Here is a 23,465-nt window from a genome sequence, read left to right as displayed (position 1 = left end):
ATAGAAAATTGTGCCAAAATTTTATTTCTATAGAAAATTTTGTCAAAATTTTATTTCTATCGCAAATTTCGTTAACATTTTATTTCTCTACCAAATGTTGTCAAAATTATATTTCCATAGCAAATTTTGTCAAAATTTTATTTCTATAGAAAATTGTGCCAAAATTTTATTTCTATAGAAAATTTTGTCAAAATTTTATTTCTATCGCAAATTTCGTCAACATTTTATTTCTCTACAAAATGTTGTCAAAATTTTATTTCCATAGCAAATTTTGTCAAAATTTTATTTGTATAGAAAATTGTGCCAAAATTTTATTTCTATAGAAAATTTTGTCAAAATTTTATTTCTATAGAAAATTTTGTCAAAATTTTATTTCTCTAGAAAATTTTGTCAAAATTTTATTTCCATAGCAAATTATGTCAAAATTTTATTTCTATAGAAAATTGTGCCAACATTTTATTTCTATAGAAAATGTTGTCAAAATTTTATTTCTATCGCAAATCTCGTCAACATTTTATTTCTCTAGAAAATTTTGTCAAAATTTTATTTCCATAGCAAATTTTGTCAAAATTTTATTTCTATAGAAAATTGTGCCAACATTTTATTTCTATAGAAAATTTTGTCAAAATTTTACTTCTATCGCAAATTTCGTCAACATTTTATTTCTCTAGAAAATTTTGTCAAAATTTTATTTCCATAGCAAATTTTGTCAAAATTTTATTTCTATAGAAAATTGTGCCAACATTTTATTTCTATAGAAAATTGTGCCAAAATTTTATCTCTATAGAAAATTTTGCCTAAATTTTATTTCTATAGAAAATTTCGTCAAAATTTTATTTCTATAGAAAATGTTGTCAAAATTGTATTTCTATAGAAAATGTTGTCAAAATTGCATTTCTATAGAAAATTGTGCCAATATTTATTTCTATAGAAAATTGTGCAAAATTTTATTTCTATACAAAATATTGCCAACATTTTATTTCAATAGATAATTTTGCCAAAATTTTATTTCTATAGAAAATCTTGACAAAATTTTATTTCTATAGAAAATTTTGCCAAAATTTTGTTTCTATAGACAATTTTGTCGAAATGATATTTCTATAGAAAATTTTGCCAAAATTTTATATCTATACAAAAATTTTGAAGTACCTCTTAGCAAGAGAGAATATTTTGTAAAATCTACTAAATCATCAGAAACTCTACCAAACTACCAAACAGAATAAAAATTGCCATTTTTGGTAGAATTCTACTAAATCGTGGCAACCGTGATTCCAATTTGTATTTCTATATCTTCAATGTTAAAAGAGGACATTTAATTTATAATACTTTTGCAATATAATTTATCAACACTCCCAAACTATTTTGTTATATATACCCATCAAAACAATAACTAACTCTGTATGTTGTCAAGTGTATGTATGTTGTCAAGTGATGGAGAGATATAGTTGTTAGATACCATATACTAACACCATGTACCAAATTTCAGCCGGATCGGATGAAATTTGCTTCTCTTAGAGGCTCCGCAAGCCAAATCGTGATATCGGTTTATATGGGGGCTATATATTATTATGGACCGATATGGACCAATTTTTGTATGGTTGTTAGAGACCACACCCTTACAAAAAATCGCTTCTGTAACATATACTCCCAAACATATTTTGCTTCAAGCATATACATTTTTGGGTATTGCCCAAACATTTATATGTTTGATCTCTTCCAATATATAATATGTTTGAAAGCATATTGGTCTAAACAATATATGTTTAGATAGTCTAAGTTCCAAACATTTTGTATTTTTGCATCCAAATTCAATAATGTTGTCTTCCAAAAAACAATATGTTATTATCTGACCATATAATATGTTTGGAAGCATTTTGCACCCAAAAATATTATATGCTTAAAAAAATTCTCCCAAACAATATTGTGCTCAAAATTTTATTTATTTATTTATATATTTACAATCATAATGAATTATGAAAATAAACAGGTAATATAGGTGCTAACAACATAGGTTTTCGACCTGAATGCTCAAAATTTTGTTTCTGCCTAATTGTATATTCCCCCACATCTTTCTCACTTCCACGAGATTTTTTAGTTCTTAGCACTTTTTTCTGTAATACAAACATTGTAGAAGGAATTATTCAATTTTATGATTTTTTTTATTTTAATTTTACCTTTTGCCGGACGGGGATTCGAACAGCGGACCACACAGTTTGTAAGGATCAAAGAAGTAGTAGATCAATTGCCCAAGGAAAAATAAAATGTTAATTTTGTAATAACAAGCAACAACCACCAACTTAATTCAATATCGCTCCCTGTCAAATAGCGCTCCAAGCTACTAAACACATATATGTTTATAGGCTATTTCTAAATTAATATATGTTTGCATCCAAGCATATTATATTTACAAACATTTTATGTCCCAAACATAATATGTTCTAACATATTAACATATATGTCCCAAACATGTTATGCTAGTTTATGAACATTATATGCTTGCACTCAAAAATGTTGTGTTTAAAAATTTGTGTTCCAAATATATAATGTTTATAGCCAAACATATGAAAAACAGTATTTTTCAACCGTGCATATACTAACACCATGTACTAAATTTCAGCTGGATCGGATGAAATTTGCTTCTCTTAGAGGCCTCGCAAGCCAAATTTGGGGGTCCGTTTATATGGAGGCTATACGAAAAAGTGGACCGATATGGCCCATTTGCAATACCATCCGACCTACATCAATAACAACTACTTGTGCCAAGTTTCAAGTCGATTGCTTGTTTCGTTCGGAAGTTAGCGTGATTTCAACAGACGGACGGACGGACATGCTCAGATCGACTCAGAATTTCACCACGACCCAGAATATATACACTTTATGGGGTCTTAGAGCAATATTTCGATGTGTTACAAACGGAATGACAAAGTTAATATACCCCCCATCCTATGGTGGAGGGTATAAAAATATTTTTAAAAAACTAACTATTCTCTTTCATTGATAGGCTCCTCCAAGAGGCTACGCAAACCAAGTCAGGACAATAAGGTGGGTGGTCAAGCAACTCGTATTTTAATTCGTTGATTTTAGCCATTGTTAAAACACTCTTGTGCGCTGGTGCATTGTCTTGATGAAAAAATATTTTTTTTGTTTTGTAAGCCAGGACGTTTTTCTCGAATTTGTACATTTAATTGATCCCAAATGTTGCAATAGTACGCTGAATTTATTGTTTTACCCTTTTGCAGATACTCAATCAATAAAAACCCTTTGAAGTCCCAAAAAACCGTTGCCTTAACCTTACCACACGCTCACAAAAAATCGCTTCTGTAACATATACTCCCAAACATATTTTGCTTCAAGCATATATATTTTTGGGTATTGCCCAAACATTTATATGTTTGATCTCTTCCAATATATAATATGTTTGAAAGCATATTGGTCTAAACAATATATGTTTGGGTAGTCTAAGTTCCAAACATTTTGTATTTTTGCATCCAAATTCAATAATGTTGTCTTCCAAAAAACAATATGTTATTATCTGACCATATAATATGTTTGGAAGCATTTTGCACCCAAAAATATTATATGCTTAAAAAAATTCTCCCAAACAATATTGTGCTCAAAATTTTATTTATTTATTTATATATTTACAATCATAATGAATTATGAAAATAAACAGGTAATATAGGTGCTAACAACATAGGTTTTCGACCTGAATGCTCAAAATTTTGTTTCTGCCCAATTGTATATTCCCCGAAATCTTTCTCACTTCCACGAGATTTTTTAGTTCTTAGCACCTTTTTCTCTAATACAAACATTGTAGAAGAAATTATTCAATTTTATGATTTTTTTTATTTTAATTTTACCTTTTGCCGGACGGGGATTCGAACAGCGGACCACACAGTTTGTAAGGATCAAAGAAGTAGCTGATCAAGTGCCCAAGGAAAAATAAAATGGTAATTTTGTAATAACAAGCAACAACCACCAATTTAATTCAATATCGCTCCCTGTTAAATAGCGCTCCAAGCTACTAAACACATATATGTTTATAGGCTATTTCTAAATTAATATATGTTTGCATCCAAGCATATTATATTTACAAACATTTTATGTCCCAAACATAATATGTTCTAACATATTAACATATATGTCCCAAACATGTTATGCTAGTTTATGAACATTATATGCTTGCACTCAAAAATATTGTGTTTAAAAAATTGTGTTCCAAACATATAATGTTTATAGCCAAACATATGAAAAACAGTCTTTTTCATCCGTGCAGACGATTGAATTGGTTTTGCCTTCTTTTGGGCACTTCCTGCAGCTTCAGTCCATTGTTTGGATTGTTCTTTTGTCTCTGGAGTATAGTCCAAATCTCATCAACAGTTATGAAACGACGCTTAAAATCCATTTTGTTTCGCTTAAAACGATCCAAACAAGCTTGAGAAATGTTCATTCTTATGCGTTTTTGATCGACTGTAGTTCTTCATGCAAAATTAAATGGACTCGATCATTTGAGATGCCCATGATATTAGCTATTTCACGCACTTTTATTCGTCGATCATTCAATACCATATAATGCACTTTGGCTACAATTTCTGTTGTTGTTGCTGTTTTTGGACGTCCACTACGTGGATCACGCTTAAATTCAGCAACCCATTTTTTTTACTGTTGCATATGAAGGAACACTTTCACCTAACACATTCACCATATCATTATGAATTTCTTGTCCGGATAAACCTTTTGTATGTAAATATTTAATGACAGCACGCATTTCTAATTTTTTTTCCATTGTAAAAAAATTGCGGATGTGTCTTTTGCTAGAAAAGCGTTGGACTAAGTGTATTGAAGTTTCAGGAGATTATATTGAAAAATAAAAATATTTTTGAAAAACTTCTCTTTCGTTGATAGGCTAAGAAGTTTCCGAACCGCCCTCGTACTTTGAATTTTATATATGTATATAGATGAAGGTTATTGTATTTGGCTATGGAAATTATCATTAGTTTACATATTATTTAATAAATAAAAGTCTTAAATATAATAATGAAATATAATCGTATATAAATTCTCGTTTGGGGACTAATGCGATGAGATTTGAGTTTCACAGTTTATGTTTTCATTATCGTCCTTGGAACAAAAGAGTCGACAAGACAGATCACAAGAATGAATTATTTCGATTTATTTTACTTAAAGGGTCTTAAGTTTTTCTTCCTCTTCTCTGTACTGTCACAACTGGATGATTCAGTAATTGTAATACAACATGATTTTCAAAATGGATATCTTCCAGTTTTGCTGTGGTGGAAAATTTATAGCGCTTCAGTAATCTGGCCAATGTGACCTTAATATTAATTTCGGCATATTTCATTCCTAAAACACACACATACACACAAAATAGAAAATCAATTATTTCCCATTAGAATAGTGGTGGTTTACTTTAAATCGCATTTACCTATGCAAAAACGATTGCCTTTTGTAAATGGTAAAAAAGCATAAGGATGTCTCGTCTCATTATTGCCGGGCAAAAAATGATCTGGATTAAATTTATCCGCATCATCACCCCATATCTCTTTGTTATGGTGGAGGTTGTAGATGTCGAGCATAATATTAAGACCTTCGGGCAATGTAACACCACTACTAAGTTTCAGGTTTCCACCTTCTACCTTGCGACCTACTTGTGGTATCACTGGCCAAAGTCGCATGGCCTCATTTGCAATCATCCCCAGGTATGGAAATTTATTTAAGTGATCATAGGTCACCATAAAGTCTCCTTCGTCATCATCGGGAAATACTTCACAAATTTCCTCATAGGCTTGTTGCTGGATCTCCGGATGCATTGCTAGTAAAAGTAAAATATTATAAGTGGTGGATGAGCTCGTTTCGAAGGCCTACAAAATAAAATCATCGAAAAAATTAGGAGAATTTTGAAAATATCTCGGAACGTTATTCAACCTACACCAAATAAACAATGTCGTAGCACTCCCAACCCTTCATTTTCGCTGAGTTTTTTTTCTTTTATGGCTCCATCTATGGTTTGTAACAAAATATTTGGTATATTATTCACGAAACTGGGATCTCTTCCACGACGTTCTTTGTAATGGTGAATGCTCTGAAATTTCATAAAAAATTTTTTTATCAAAAAAAAAAAACAAAACAAAGCCAATCAGATAGAAATATATTCAATTTTTTTTTTTTATAAATCATTGTACTTACCTCCATCAAATAGCCGTTCAAATACTCTAGGAAGGCCCAACATTCTTTGTATATCGTCGTTTGCGCCAATACTCGTGAAATTCGTAGTAAATAAATAAAATTGCTGGTAAATTCCGAAGAGTATTCCAATGCACTGTCCAAGAAGAAAACACAGATGTACATTTACAAAAAAAACAAAAATGGTTCATTAAAAGTTTCCTAAGATTAAATTCGGCCGGGCCGAATATTAAATATCCACCACAATGAATCAAAGACAAAAGTTTACTTTGCAAACTCTTCGTCGTAGCGGGTTGTTAAAAAATTTATAGAATTTCAAATAGATTTAATGACAGATACTCTCCCAAGCAGATAGATTCAAATGGTAAATTTAAAGTTTCTACATCGTATGCTAGATGTATACGAACCATTTGTGCTTGAATTTTAGTGTAATCTTAAACATTTCGTCTAATCGTGTGAGACAAAATAAACCCTTTCACATGATATCTAAATCCTATAAATTTTTATTCGCATGAGTACGAGGAGTGAAGTTGTATTTATAAACGAACATTTACTTCTGGTTTACATGAAAGTGAACCCGCTTCAATGTTTTTATATCCTCCACCATAGGATGAGGGGTATATTAACTTTGTCATTCCGTTTGTAACACATTGAAATATTTCTCTAAGACCCCATAAAGTATATATATTCTGGGTCGTGGTGAAATTCTGAGTCGATCTGAGCATGCCCGTCCGTCTGTTGAAATCACGCTAAATTCCGAACGAAACAAGCTATCGACTTGAAACTTGGCACACGTAGTTGTTATTGATGTAGGTCGGGTGGTATTGCAAATGGGCCATATCAGACCACTTTCACGTATAGCCCCCATATCAACCGACGCTCAGATTTGGTTTGCGGAGCCTCTTGGAGGAGAAAAATTCATCCGATCCGGATAATTATATATAGCCCCCATGTAAACCGATCACCAGATTTGACCTCCGGAACCTCTTGGACAACCAAAATTCATCTGATTCTGATGAAATTTGATACGTGGTGTTAATATATGGCCCCAAATACCCATGCAAAAATTGGTCGAAAATGGTCCATAATTATATATAGCCCCCATATAAACCGATCACCAGATTCGATCTCCGGAACCTCTTGGACGACCATAATTCATCTGATTCAGATGAAATTTGATACGTGGTGTTAATATATGGCCTCAAATACCCATGCAAAATTGGTCCATCTCGGTCCATAATTATATATAGCCCCCATATAAACCGATACCCAGATTTGACCTCCGGAGCCTCATGGATGAGCAAAATTCATCCGATTCGGTTGAAATTTGGTACATGACGTTTGTATATGGTATCTAACAACCATGCAAAAATTGGTTCACATCGGTCCATAATTATATACAGCCACCATATAAACTGATACCCAGATTTGACCTCCGGAGCCTCATGGACGACCAAAATTCATCTGATTCAGATGAAATTAGATACGTGGTGTTAATATATGGCCTCAAATACCCATGCAAAAATTGGTCGAAATTGGTCCATAATTATATATAGCCCCCATAAAAACCGATCTCCAGATATGACCTCCGGAACCCCTTGGAAGAGCAAAATTCACCCGATCCGGTTGAAATTTGATACGAGGTGTTAGTATATGGTATCTTACACCCATGCAAAATTGGTCCATCTCGGTCCTTAATCTATACAGCCCCAATATAAACCGATACCCAGATTTGACCTCCGGAGCCTCATGGATGAGCAAAATTCATCCGATTCTGTTGAAATATGGTACATGACGTTAGTATATGGTCTCTAACACCCATGCAAAAATTGGTCCATCTCGGTCCATAATTCTATGTAGCCCCCATATAAACCGATACCCATATTTGACCTCCGGAGCCTCATGGATGAGCAAAATTCATCCGATTCGTTTAAAATTTGGTACGTGGTGTTAGAATATGGTATCTAACAACCATGCAAAAATTGGTCCATATCGGTCCATAATTATATATAGCCCCCATATAAACCGATACCCATATTTGACCTCCGGAGCCTTATGGATGAGCAAAATTCATCCGATTCTGTTGAAATTTGGTACATGACGTTAGTTATGGTCTTTAACAACCATACAAAAATTGGTTCACATCGGTCCATAATTATATACAGCCCCCATATAAACCAATACCCAGATTTGACCTCCGGAGCCTCATCTTATTTCTATAGAAAATTTCGTCAAAATTTTATTACTATAAAAAAATTTTTTCAAAATTTTATTACCATATCAAATTTTGTCAAGATTTTATTTCTATAGAAAACTAGCGTAACCCGGCCCGCTTCGCTGCGCCTTCCGAAGCGTATTTGGAGGAACATTTTGCGTTAACTTAGTCAACTATATCCTTCGTGCTGAATACAAATTCGAAAAGATTTCAATTCTTTTAAACAAAACGGACTACTTGATTTTTCGTTTATAGGTACAAATACGGCGGGAGAGGGTGTGCCCTTTCCTCCAAATTTTTTTAATAATGTTCTGTATTCAAGTAGTTGGACAATCTTGTATATTTCTTGTGAATTTTAAGTGTGGTTTGTCAAGGAAAGGTATCCTTCTCCTCAACATATCTGAAAATTAAGCACTCTGTTATAACATACAAAGAATTACTGTGTCCCATCCAATAAATCGGAAAAAGCAAAAGTAGTAAAAAATTTTACCACATTAACATTTGCTAAAATGTTGGAAAATGATGCACCCTATACGTTGGCTGCCAATTTCATGTAAATTTAAGTTCTTTACTAAAAAGAAGTCTGGCAGAAGCCTGTGCAAAAATCATAAAATTATGTACCGAGTTCCCATTTACGGACAACCCTCTACTTTCAACTTAAGAAAAAAAAAAACGGACAAAAGGGAACCCACTCTTTACTAAAAAGAAGTCTGGCAGAAGCCTGTGCAAAAATCAAAAATTATGTACCGAGTTCCCATTTTCGGACAACCCTCTACTTTCAATTTAAGAAAAAAAAAACGGACAAAAGGGAACCCTCCCCCACCTTCGCTCCACTCCGACCTGATATCGGACTATCACGTACCCTATATTAATTTCGCAACTACTCAATGGTTCCTATAAATTCTATCGAAGTAAATCGACAAAGTTTATTTCAATTTTCCCCTTCCCTAACCAGATATCGAAAAATCATATACTAATTTAAAAATCATGTATAAATTTAATCACCTCCTCCCACGTTCCCTGTAAATTTCAAGTAAATCGGCGATGTTTAAATTTTGCTCTATTGTTTTAAAGGGACGTCACTTTCCCCGATACAATATCGACAAACACCGTAGTGAATAGCACCACTAACCTTCCCTGAAAATTCTTGAAACTTTCCTTCAAGTGTGGGGCAAGGAAGGTTGCCTCTTCGTTCATAACCTTCCCCCACTGCTTTTGTAAATTTCAAGAAAACTTAAATTTGTTTTGCAGTTTTAGAGGAGGGCCTCCTCCCCGACCAAATGTCGAAAAGCGTATCTTTTGTAAACGTCCCAGAAAATGTCAAGCAAATTATAAGCGTCCCAGAAAATGTCAAGCAAATTATAAGCCTAAAGGGGCGGCCTCTCTTCCGTCCAAATATCACAAAATCAGGTATCAACTATTACGGTTGACGGAGGTTACGATCTCTCCAAAGTGCTCTGTAAATTTCAAGTAACTCGGTAAAGTTTAATTGTTTCTCTGCATGTACTTAAGAGAACACTGTTAGAAAAAAATGTTTTTCATATGTTCCGATATAAACAAAATGTGTTTCGGGCACAATTTTTAAACACAATATATTTAAGTGCCAACATGTAATGTTCCTAAACTAACACTAAATGTTTGGGACACATATGTTAATATGTTAAAATATATTATGTTTGGGGTATGAATAGTTCATAAAAATAATATGTGTGAATGTAAACATATATAAATTTACAAATTTCGAGCAAACATATATATGTTTACAATTTCTGTGAAATGGTTGTATGTTGTTTCGGAAAACTGCTTTATGATAAGGCCAAAAATTTTATATGCTTAAGTCTAAATATTATTTAATTTGAATATTAGAATGAGTATTCGGAGTAAAGAGAATAGACATTCGGAACCAAGAGCATAGAGATTTGAAAAAAACAGCATGTGTTTTCGCCTTGAGAGGAGAATTTTATGTATGTGGGGACTGTACATTTTTAATAACCCACATTTCGAAGTTTCATTATAAAAATTTAATATAGTATAAATGTCTAAATTGCAAAAAAAAATTGGTTCGGTCGGAGCAGGAATTGAACCCACGACCCTTTGCATGCAAGGCAGGCATGCTAACCACTGCTCCACGTGGGCAACAAGTGTATGTTTCTTTTAAATAATGTTATGTTTGCATGGGCTCGTGGGCGCTGCAAAGTATGCTATATAAATGTAACTTGTAACGATAATTGTCTACTGGTGACTATAAATACTACATAGCCCAGTGGATAGTGTGTTGGCTTACAAACTGTATGGGCCTCGGTTCGATTCTCCGCCCAGGCGAAAGGTAAAATTAAAAAAAAAAATATAAAATTGAATAATTTCTTCAACATTATTTGTATTACAGAAAAAGGTGCCAAGAACTAAAAATTTCGTGGAAGTGAAAATTATGTGAGGGAATGATCACAATCTTCTTTGGGGAAAATTCTTTCAAGCATATAATATTTTTGGGCTCAAAATGCTTCCAAACATATAATATGTCCACATAAAACAAACATATTAATATTTCGGCAGTATCCAATAATATATGTGCTTCCTGCAAAATATGTTTGGAACATATGTTAAAGAAATGATTTTTTTTGAGGGTGAAGCGGATGTCTCCCTATGCCCTTTTATTTTTATTAAAAAATCAGGAACCTGATATAAATTTCATAACCTCACCCATTTTTTCCGTAAAATTTCAGTCGGGGGAGTTTAGTTTTGTTTTCACTGTACTTTAAAAAAAAGTCGGGCAAAGGGGTGGTCCCCCTCCCCGACCAAATATCGAAAAATAATGTAGCGGATTTTTGTCTAGATGCCAACCCCAACATTCAATGAAAATTTCAAGCAAATCGCATAATTTTGTTCCAAGTTTCAAAAAGTAGAGCAAGGGGGAGGTCCCCCTCCCCATCCACATATGAAATCGTCGGGTACCCCATATTAATTCCATAACCTCATCACATGTTCTCTGTAAATCTCAGATAATTTAGAGAATTTTAGTTTTTTCACTGTACTTTAAAAAAAGTCGAACAAAGGGGAGGCCCCCCTCCGCCACAAATATCGAAATATAAAGTAGCGGATCTTTGTCTAGATGCCAACCCCAACCTTCAATGAAAATTTCAAGCAAATCGGTCAACTTTGGTCCAAATTTCAAAAAGTCCGACAAAGGGGAGGTCCCCCTCCGCGACCAGGTGTCAAAAAATGAGGTACCCTATTTTCACCACATGAGTGCCCCCCACGATCTCTGAAAGATTCAAGTAAATCGGTTCAGCCGTTTTCGCGCCAACCCGGAACATACAAATAAACAAACAAACAAACAAACAAATAAACAAACATAATTTGAATTTTATATATATAGATTTTATCAAACTGAATTATATACGTATTTAATCGGCCTTTTTATACCCTTCACCACTACTGTGCTACAGGGTATAATAAGTTTGTGCAGTTGTATGTAACGCCAAGAAATAGTGGTCATAGACCCATCTCTTAGTATACCGATCGGCTTAGAATTAAATTCTGAGTCGATTTAGCGATGTCCGTCTGTCTGTCTGTCCGTCCGTCTGTCTGTATATGTAATTTTGTGCACAAAGTACAGGTCGCAGTTTAAGTCCGATCGTCCTCAAATTTGACATAACGTCTTTCATCGGGTAGAAGACAATCGCTATTGATTTTGGAAAAAATCGGTTCAGATTTAGATATAGCTGCCATATATAGTTATCACCGATTTGATCATAATTCACGTATTTATGAACCGACGTTCTTCAAATTTTGTACATCTGAATGTTTTGTCTGTCCCGTATAAACTGCCAAATATCAGCTAAATCGGTTCACATTTATATATAGCTCCCATATATATCTTTCGTCTGATTTGGGCTTATATGGCGCCAAAAGCGAGAGTTTTGCCCTGATTTGCTTCAAATTTTGCACAACGAGTACGTTTAATGGTATCGTTAATTGTGCCAAATTTAGTTGAAATTGGTTCAGATTTAGATATAGCTCCCCTATATATCTTTCGTCCGATTTTGGCTTATAAGGCTTCAAAAGCCAGAGTTTTGCCCTGATTTGATTATAATTTTGTACAAGGAGTATGTTTAATAGTATCGTTAAGTGTGCTTAATTTGGTTAAAATCGGTTCCGATTTAGATATAGCTCCCATATATATCTTTCGTACGATTTGGATTTATATGGCCTCAAAAGCCAGAGTTTTGCCCTGAGTTGCTTGATTGATTTTGCACAAGGAGTACGTTTTATAGTATCGTTAATTGTTCAAAATTTAGTTGAAGTCGGTTCAGCTTTAGGTATAGCTCCCATATATATCATTCGCCCGATTTGGTCTAATATGCCCACAGAGGCAAAAGTGCTACTCTGATTTACGTGAAATTTTGCAGAGGGAGTAGAATTGAACTTGAAACTTTGCACAAGCAGTAGAATTAAGGTTCTGCATATGCGTGTTTATTTTGGTTGAAATCGGTTCAGATTTTGATATAGTTCCCATATATATCTTTCGCTCGATTTTCCGTCATATGACCACAGAGGTCAAAGTTGTTATCCGATTTACGTGAAATTTTGCTCAGGGAGTAGATTCAACATAGTAACTATGCATGTGCAATTTGATTGCAATCGGTTCAGATTTCGATATAGATGCCATATATATGTTTTTCCTATTTAGACAAAACTGGCCGAAATACCTAAATTTTCCTTATAAAATCGCCACTGCTAAGTCGAAAACTTATCAAAATGACTCAAATTTTCCTATTACTCTATTACACATCTTTCGACCGATAAATCATAAATACACTTTTGCAAAGTTGCCTCAAAATTGGTTCATATTTAAATGTTTCCTATATTTTTTTACTAACATTGTGTTCCACCTCAGCGCATTAGCCGACTTAAATGTAAAATCTATAAGTATTGCAGAACTCTGTACAGATCTGCTCAGATATACAGAATATATGTGTATGGATTCATATAGCATCCAACACATTGGACGGATTTGATATGGTATCGAAAATGTGGACTTACAAAGTGGTGAAGGGTATAATATAGTCGGCCCCGCCCGACTTTAGACTTTCCTTACTTGTTTTATTTAATACGGGGGTATGGACTAACTTACAATTGAGAAGACGGTGTTAAGAAGTTTTAAGATGCCTTGCCATCGGCAAGTGTTACCGCAACCCAAGTAATTCGATTGTGGATGACAGCCTTTAGTACAAGTTTCTATGCAATCCATGGTGGAGGGTATATAAGATTCGGCATGGCCGAACTTACGGCCGTATATACTTGTTGATATTTAGTCCGCGTTCTCAATAAATGATTTCACAATTGCAAAAAAAAAAAAAAATCATACCCAAGCTGAGTAAAATTATAAATTAGCACTTGTGTCTTTATATGTTATATTTGCACCTTATTGTATGCCATGGAATAAAGAGGGGCAATTACTAAATTTAAATATTGAAGATGCGATGTGCTCCTTTGTTATACCCTGCGCCACACTGTGGAAAAGGGTATTATAAATTAATGCATATGTTTGCAACACCCAGAAGAAGACTAGATAGACATATGGTGTCTTTGGCAATATTGCTCAGGGCCGACCCCTGAGTCGATCTAGCCATGTCCGTTGGAAAAAATAAAAAAAATCTGAAAAAATAGTTTTTATATGAATATCGATTTACTAGAGACGTACAGTAGAAAAATTGTCTCAAAATTGTGTGTTTTTTATTTATTGTTAAGAAATGTTATGAAAATACATTTTAGGGCCCAGCAATATGGAAAATATTTATATCTTATTTAGATAAGAGCTTCTGCTTTAAAACATCATCGAGAAATAAATCGAAACTAAGTGGGGAGTGAGAGTTTGGAGTCGTTTTCGAATGTCATCTGTCGTGGTCATCGGTAGTGAAAGGGTTGAAAAAAACAATTTGTCCCTAATAAACTTATTTTTGACCATAGTGGCCTCATTGATTAACCGATCTTACTCAAATTTAGCACAAGGTAACCTTCTGTGGTTTCAACTAAACCCGTCTGTCGATGAAATGAAATTTCCCAATTTGTTATATTTTTGGAATAATTATGCACGCAATGAAATACTATTGGAATTTGGTGAACAAATGCTTCTTCGTGACTATGATAACACTTCGTATCAGCTATTTGTGAACAATACGAACAATGAACTAACATATGTTATTTAAATTGAGCCAACGTAACAGTTTCCTAAATACATTTTAAGATATACAAACTTTGTGAAAATTGCCTTTATGCTATTCCCCATCAAATTATAATAAAATTTGCAACAAAGATGTATAATTTGATGCCTTTCTTTACTGATTTAGTTTTCACTTTAGTGAAAAAATTACGATTTTAGCGGCTTAACTCAAAACTTAATACCCACCTTTAGGTAAATTTTTTTGGATAAAATTCTCTTCGTATGTACAAACACTAAATCCATCAATGTTAAATACTTACTCGGAAATTTTCTTAGCAGATGCCGTGATATCCATGTTGGCTTTATCCGCATCTCTACCAATTATTGTCTCTACATGTAATAAATGAAATTTATTTAATACAATAAGTGGTTTGAAATTTTTGAATTTGTGTTGAAACATATACAGAAAAACAATTAACTCATTTTGTGTGAATATTGATATTAGCCCAATGCGTTGTTGAAACGAGAAACATTTAATGACGTTGAATTCTATTGAGCCACCGAATACGAAATGTCAACTATAAGCACCCACCAACAAAAAAAAATGAAAATTGTTCCACAAACATTTCGTTTTAAGAGCATCCCGGGATTGTCCATCCATTTTTTTTCCCCACCTCCGATGAAGTTCTTTTGGAGCAAATACTGAATTTCGCGGTTTAACGTGAACATTTAAATTTTGGACGATTAAATGTCTCAAATCGTCCAAAATTAGACCAAAATTCGTACCAGCGGACCATTTTTCCAAATTGAATTTATATCATTTAATAGTTGAAAATTTTCCAATATTTTACTTCGATAAAAAATTTTGCCAAATTTTTATTTTTATTTATTTCTATATTTTATTTTATAGAAAATTTTGTCAAAATGTTATTTCTGTAGAACATTTTTTTCAAAATTTAATTTCTATAGAAAATTTTGTCGAAATTATAATTTCTATAGAAAATTTTGTAAAAAATTAATTTCTATAGAAAATTTTGTAAAAATTCTATTTTTGTAGATAATTTTGTCGACATTTTATTTCTATAGAAAATTTTGTCAAAATTTTATTTCTATAGAAAATTTTGTCAAAATTTTATTACTATAGAAAATTTTGTCAATATTTTATTTCTATAGAAAATTTTGTCAAAATTTTATTTCTATAGAAAATTTTGTCACAATTTTATTTCTTAGCAAATTTTGTCAAAATTTTATTTCTATAGAAAATTTTGTCAAAATTTTATTTCTATAGAAAATTTTGTCAAAATTTTATTTCTATAGAAAGTTTTCGCAATATTTTGTTTCTATATAAATTATTGAAAAAATTTTCTTCCTATACAAAATTTTTACATAATTTTGTATCTATACCAAGTTTTTTTTAAGTTTATTTCTGTACAAAATTTGGCAAAATTGTATTATTACAGAAAATTTTGTCAAAATTGTATTTCTATTGAAATTTTTGTCAAAATTATATTTTATAGAAAATTTTGTGAAAATGTTATTTCTGTAGAAAATTTTGTCAAATTTTTATTTTATAGAAAATTTTGTCAAAATTTTATTTCTGTAGAAAATTTTGTCAAAATTTTATTTCTGTAGAAAATTTTGTCAAAATTTTATTTCTGTAGAAAATTTTGTCAACATTGTAGTTCTATAGAAAATTTTGTCAATTTTTTTTTGTAGATAATTTTGTCAAAATTTAATTTCTATAGAAAATTTTGTCAAAATTTAATTTCTATAGAAAATTTTTGTCGAAATTTTAGTTCTATAGAACATTTTGTCAAAACTTTATTTCTATAGAAAATGTTGTCACAATTTTACTTCCATTAAAAATGTCGTCAAAATTTTATTTCTATAAGAAATTTTGTCAAAATTTTATTTCTATAGAAAATTTTGTCAAAATGTTATTTCTGTAGAAAATTTTGTCAACATTTTATTTTTCAGACAATGTTGTCAACATTGTAGTTCTACAGAAAATATTGTCAAAAATTTTTTTTTGTAGATAATTTTGTCAAAATTTAATTTCTATAGAAAATTTTGTGGAAATTTAATTTCTATAGAAAATTTTTGTCAAAATTTGAGTTCTATAGAACATTTTGTCAAAACTTTATTTCTATAGAAAATTTTGTCACAATTTTACTTCCATTAAAAATGTCGTCAAAATTTTATTTCTATAGAAAATTTTGTCAAAATTTTATTTCTATAGAAAATTTTGTCAAAATGTTATTTCAGTAGAAAATTTTGTCAAAATTTTAGTTCTACAAAAAATTTTTTCAAAATTTTATTTCTATATAAATTTTTGACAAAATTTTCTTTCTATACGAAATTTTTACATAATTTTGTATATAAATTTTATTATTATAAAAGATTTTGTCAAAATTGTATTACTATAGAACAGTTTGGTAAAATTTTCTTTCTATTGAAATTTTTGTCAACATTTTATTTCTATAGAAAATTTTGTCAACATTTTTTTTTTATAGAAAATTTGTCAAAATTTTATTTCTGTAGAAAATTTTGTCAACATTTTATTTCTAAAGAAAATTTTGTCAAAATTAAATTTCTATAGAAAATTTTTGTGAGAATTGTATTTCTACAGAAAAATTTGTCACAATTTATTACTATAGAATATTTTGACAAAATTATATTTCTATAGAGACTTGTCATACTTTAATTTCTGTAGAAAATGTTGTCAACGTTTTATTTTTGTAGATAATTTTGTCAAAATTTAATTTCTATAGAAAAATTTTGTCAAAATTGAATTGATATAGAAAATTTTGTGGAAATTTTAATTTCTATAGAAGATTTTTGTCAAAATTTAATTCCTATAGAACATTTTGTCAAAACTTTATTTCTATAGAAAATTTTGTCACAATTTTACTTCTAGAAAAAATGTCGTCAAAATTTTATTTCTATGGAGAATCTTGTCAAATTTTATTTCTATAGAAAATTTTGTCAAAATTTTATTTTTATAGAAAATTTTGTCAAAATTTTATTTTCATAGAAAATTTTTTCAAATTTTAATTCTTCCAGAAAGTTTTCGCAAAATTTTATTTCTACATAAATTTTTGACAAAATTTTCTTCCTATACAAAATTTTTACATAATTTCAACAATTTTATTTCCATTGAAAATTTGTTCAAAATTGTATTTCTGTAGAAAAGTTTGTTAAAATTTCATTTCTATTGAAATGTTTGTCAAAATTTTATTTCTATAGAAGATACTGTCAACCTTTAATTTTATAGAAATTTTTGTGAAAATGTTATTTTTTGTAGAAAATTTTGTCAAAATTTTATTTCTGTAGAAAATTTTGTCAACATTTTTTTTCTATAGAAAATTTTGTCAAAATTTATATTCTATAAAAAATTTTTGTCAAAATTTTGTTTCTACAGAAAGTTTTGTCACAATTTTACTTCTATAGAAAATGTTGACAAAATTGTATTTCTATAGACAATTTTGACAAAATTTTATTCCTATAGAAAATTTTGTCAAAATTTAAATTCGATAGAAAATTTTGTCACAGTTTTACTTCTCTAGAAAATGTTGACAAAATTTTATTCCTATAGAAAATTGTATTGTAATTTCTGTAGAAAATTTTGTCAAAATTTTATTTTTGTAGATAATTTTGTCAACATTTTATTTCTGTACAAATTTTAGCAAAATTTTATTTCTATAGAAAAGTTTGTTAAAATTCTATTTCTATAGAAAAGTTTGTTAAAATTGTATTTGTATTTGTCAAAATTTTATTTCTACAGAAAATGTTGGTTGGTCCATCGGACCAAATTTAAATTTGGTCCGACCATCGGACCAAATTTAAAAATTTATATTGTTTTTGGCCAATTTTGGTCCTGTGTACAACATAAAAACAATCTTTTAGAAAAATATTTGATAAAATATTTTCCGCTGGTGAGATTTTAATCTGTGTCTTTTAATTTTTCATTCATACTAGGGGGAAGTAGTGAGAACTAGCACTACTTCCGGATCACAACCTGGGGATCCACACTTTTGTGTTTTTATACCCTCCACCATAGGATGGGGGGTATATTAACTTTGTCATTCCGTTTGTAACAAATCGAAATATTGCTCTGAGACCCCATAAAGTATATATATTCTGGGTCGTGGTGAAATTCTGAGTCGATCTAAGCATGTCCGTCCGTCCGTCCGTCTGTCCGTCCGTCCATCTGTCCGGCTGTCCGTCCGTCTGTGGAAATCACGCTAACTTCCGAACGAAACTAGCTATCGACTTGAAACTTGGCACAAGTAGTTGTTATTGATGTAGGTCGGATGGTATTGAAAATGGGCCATATCGGACCACGTTTACGTATAGCCCCCATATAAACCGATCCCCAAATTTGGCTTGGGGAGCCTCCCGGAGCAGCAAAATTCATCCGATCCGGTTGAAATTTGGTACGTGGTCTTAGTATACGGTCTCTAACAACCATGCAAAAATTGGTCCATATCGGTCCATAAATATATATAGCCCCCATATAAACCGATCCCCAGATTTGACCTCCGGAGACTTTTGGAGGAGCAAAATTCATCCGATCCGGTTGAAATTTGGTACCTGATGTTAGTTTACGGCCTCCAATAACCATGCAAAAATTGGTCCATATCGGTCCATAATTATATATAGCCCCCATATAAACCGATCCCCAGATTTGACCTCCGGAGCCTCTTGGAAGAGCAAAATTCATCCGATCCAGTTGAAATTTGGTACATGGTGTTAGTATATGGTCTCTAACAACCATGCAAAAATTGGTCCATATCGGTCCATAATTATATATAGTTCCCATATAAACCGTCCCCAGATTTGACGTCCGGAACCTCTTGGAGGAGCAAAAGTCATCCGATACGGTTGAAATTTGGTACATTTTGTCAATATATGGCCTCTAACAGCCATGTAAAAATTGGTCCATATCGGTCTTTAGTTATATAGCCGATGACTTATTACACAAAAATTGGTCCATATCGCCAAAAACAATCTACCAAAACTTTATTTCCATAGAAAATTTTGTCAAATTTTATTACTATAGAAAGTTTTGTCAAAATTTCATTTCTATAGAAAGTTTTGTCAAAAGTTTATTTCTATACAAATGTTTGTCAAAATTTTATTTCCATAGAAAATTTTGTCAAAATTTTATTTCTATAGAAAATTTTGTAATCTACCAAAACTTTATTTCCATAGAAAATTTTGTCAAATTTTATTACTATAGAAAGTTTTGTTAAAATTTCATTTCTATAGAAAGTTTTATCAAAAGTTTATTTCTATAGAAATGTTTGTCAAAATTTTATTTCTATAGAAAATTTTGTAAAAAAAATTTTTCTGTAGAAAATTTTGTCAACATTTTATTTCTATACAAAATTTTGTCAAAATTTCATTTCTATACAAAATTTTGTCAACATTTTATTTCTATAGAAATTTTTGTCAAAATTGTATTGCTATTGAAAATTTTGTCAACATTTTATTTCTATACAAAATTTTGTCAAAATTTCATTTCTATACAAAATTTTGTCAACATTTTATTTCTATAGAAAATTTTGTCAAGTTTTTATTTCTATAGACAATTTTGTCAAATTTTTATTTCTATAGAAAATTTTGTCAAAATTTTATTTCTATAGAAAATTTGTCAAGGTTTCATTTCTATAGAAAATTTTGTCAAAATTTTATTTCTATAGAAAATTTTGTCAAACTAGATTATATACGTATTTAATCGGCCTTTTTTTGTTTAATATATACCCCGTATGGGCTAACTTACAATTTAGAAGACAGTGTTAAAAAGTTTTACGATACCTTGCCATCGGCAAGTGTTATCACAACCCAAGTAATTCGATTGTGGATGACAGCCTTTAGTAGAAGTTCCTACGCAATCCATGGTGGAGGGTACATAAGATTCGGCCTGGCCGAACTTACGGCCATATATACTTGTTTTTTTTTTTGAAGCTCTTCTAAAAGCACGACTTTAAAAGCACTCCCAAAAATGTTCTCCCAAAGATGTTCTCTATTTTATCTATACAGGAAGTTCTTTTCATTCAATTTTTTAAAACTCGTGTCGCCAAAAAAGTAATGAAAATGTTCTTTTTGGATCCGGAAGTGGTGCAAAATTGACGCAGAATCGATGAATTTAACATGGCCTTGTCATAGCACGGAAGGCCTCCATTTCAACAGCCGTTGCACTTAATTTGCATCACTTCTTTAGGTGTGATCCGAATTCAAAATTTTGGATGTAAATTAAAAAAATCTGTGATATTTTATGAAATAAATAATTTTTATAATTTTTTACCCTGCTCCACACTGTGGAACAGGGTATTATAAGTTAGTGCATATGTTTGCAACACCCAGAAGGAGACGAGATAGACACATGGTGTCTTTGGCAAAAATGCTCAGGGTGGGTTCCTGAGTCGATATAGCCATGTCCGTCTGTCCGTCTGTCCGTGAACACATTTTTGTAATCAAAGTCTAGGTCGCAGTTTTAGTCCAATCGACTTCAAATTTGGCACAAGTATGTGTTTTGGTTCAGAATAGATCCCTATTGATTTTGGAAGAAATCGGTTCAGATTTAGATATAGCTCCCATATATATATTTCGCCCGATATGGACTTATATGGCCCCAGAAGCCAGAGTTTTACCTTAATTTGCTTAAAATTTTGCACAAGAAGAACAATTAGTACTATAGTCAAGTGTGCGAAATTTTATTGAAATCGGTTCAGATTTAGATATAGCTCCCATATATATCTTTCGCCCGATATGCACTAATATGGACCCAGCAGCCAGAGTTTTATACCGATTTGCTTGAAATTTTGTATTAGCATAACACTTAGTCGTATAGTCAAGTGTGCAAAATTTGATTGAAATCGGTTCAGATTTAGATATAGCTCCCATATATATCTTTCGCCCGATATGGACTTATATGGCCCCAGAAGCCAGATTTTTGGCCGAATTTGGTTGAAATTTTGCACTAGGAGTACAATTAGTAGTATAGTCAAGTGTGCAAAATTTGATTGAAATCGGTTCAGATTTAGATATAGCTCCCATATATATCTTTCGCCCGATATGGTCCTAAAAGCTAGAGTTTTGACCCAATTTGGTTGAAATTTTGCACAGGGAGTGGATTTAGCATTGTACCTATGCGTGCCAAATTTGGTTGAAATCGATTCAGATTTAGATATAGCTCCCATATATATCTTTCGCCCGATATGCACTAATATGGACCCAGCAGCCAGAGTTTTATACCGATTTGCTTGAAATTTTGTATTAGCATAACACTTAGTCGTATAGTCAAGTGTGCCAAATTTGGTTGAAATCGATTCAGATTTAGATATAGCTCCCATATATGTCATTCGCCCGATATGCACTTATATGGACCCAGAAGCCAGAGTGTTATCCCGATTAGCTTGAAATTTTGCACAAGGAGCACAATTGGCAGTATAGTCATGTGTGCCAAATTTGGTTGAAATCGGTTCAGATGTAGATATAGCTTCCATATATATTTTTCGCCCGATATGGACTTATATGGCCCCAGAAGCCCGAGTTTTGGCCCAATTTGGTTGAAATTTTGCACAGGGAGTAGATTTAGCATTCTAGCTATGCGTGCCAAATTTGATTGAAATCGGTTCAGATTTATATATAGCTCCTATATATAGCTTTCGCCCGATTTACACTCATATGACCACAGAGGCCAATTTTTAACTCCGATTTAGTTGAAATTTTGCACAGAGAGTAGAATTGGCATTGTAGCTATGCGTGCCAAATTTGGTTGAAATCGGTTCAGATTTAGATATAGCTCCCATATATATGTGGTTCTGATTTCGACAAAAATGGTCAAAATACCAACATTTTCCTTGTAAAATCGCCACTGCTTAGTCGCAAAGTTGTAAAAATGACTCTAATTTGCCTAAACTTCTAATACATATATATCGAGCGATAAATCATAAATAAACTTTTGCAAAGTTTCCTTAAAATTGCTTCAGATTTAAATGTTTCCCATATTTATACCCTGCTCCACACTGTGGAACAGGGTATTATAAGTTAGTGCATATGTTTGCAACACCCAGAAGGAGACGAGATAGACACATGGTGTCTTTGGCAAAAATGCTCAGGGTGGGTTCCTGAGTCGATATAGCGATGTCCGTCTGTCCGTCTGTCCGTGAACACATTTTTGTAATCAAAGTCTAGGTCGCAGTTTTAGTCCAATCGACTTCAAATTTGGCACAGGTATGTGTTTTGGCTCAGAATAGATCCCTATTGATTTTGGAAGAAATCGGTTCAGATTTAGATATAGCTCCCATATATATATATTTCGCCCGATATGGACTTACATGGCCCCAGAAGCCAGAGTTTTACCCTAATTTGCTTAAAATTTTGCACAAGAAGAACAATTAGTGCTATAGTCAAGTGTGCCAAATTTTATTGAAATCGGTTCAGATTTAGATATAGCTCCCATATATATCTTTCGCCCGATATGGACTAATATGGTCCTAAAAGCTAAAGTTTTGACCCAATTTGGTTGAAATTTTGTACAGGGAGTAGATTTAGCATTCTGGCTATGCGTGCCAAATTTCATTGAAATCGGTTCAGATTTATATATAGCTCCCATATATAGCTTTCGCCCGATTTACACTCATATGACCACAGAGGCCAATTTTTTGCTCCGATTTAGTTGACATTTTGCACAAGGAGTAGATTTAGCATTGTAGCTATGTGTACCAAATTTGGTTGAAATCGATTCAGATTTAGATATAGCTCCCATATATATCTTTCGCCCGATATGCACTTATATGGACCCAGAAGACAGAATTTTATCCCGATTAGCTTGAAATTTTGCACAAGGAGCACAATTGGTAGTATAGTCATGTGTGC

The 23,465-nt window shown here is 32.0% G+C and overlaps 1 protein-coding gene across 1 annotated transcript in view; it reads right to left on the bottom strand.

Moving 5' to 3' along the window:
- Window positions 1-4,940: 4,940 nt before the first annotated feature.
- LOC142228008 (putative cytochrome P450 313a4) overlaps window positions 4,941-23,465 on the bottom strand; it is a 37,902-nt gene continuing 19,377 nt past the window's right edge. The window contains exons 4-8 of the mRNA XM_075298276.1: window positions 14,900-14,969; window positions 6,205-6,337; window positions 5,948-6,100; window positions 5,444-5,879; window positions 4,941-5,361 (exon numbers count right to left, since the gene is read on the bottom strand). Of these exons, the coding sequence (XP_075154391.1) occupies window positions 5,192-5,361; window positions 5,444-5,879; window positions 5,948-6,100; window positions 6,205-6,337; window positions 14,900-14,969 (962 nt within the window). The 3' untranslated portion in view covers window positions 4,941-5,191. The remainder of the gene's footprint in view (window positions 5,362-5,443; window positions 5,880-5,947; window positions 6,101-6,204; window positions 6,338-14,899; window positions 14,970-23,465) is intronic.

This window comes from Haematobia irritans, chromosome 3 (assembly GCF_050003625.1).
Source record: "Haematobia irritans isolate KBUSLIRL chromosome 3, ASM5000362v1, whole genome shotgun sequence".
In the NCBI taxonomy this organism is placed as follows: domain Eukaryota; kingdom Metazoa; phylum Arthropoda; class Insecta; order Diptera; family Muscidae; genus Haematobia; species Haematobia irritans.
The sequence above is the reverse complement of the archived record's forward strand: the minus strand, read 5'-3'. Positions and strand labels throughout refer to the sequence as shown.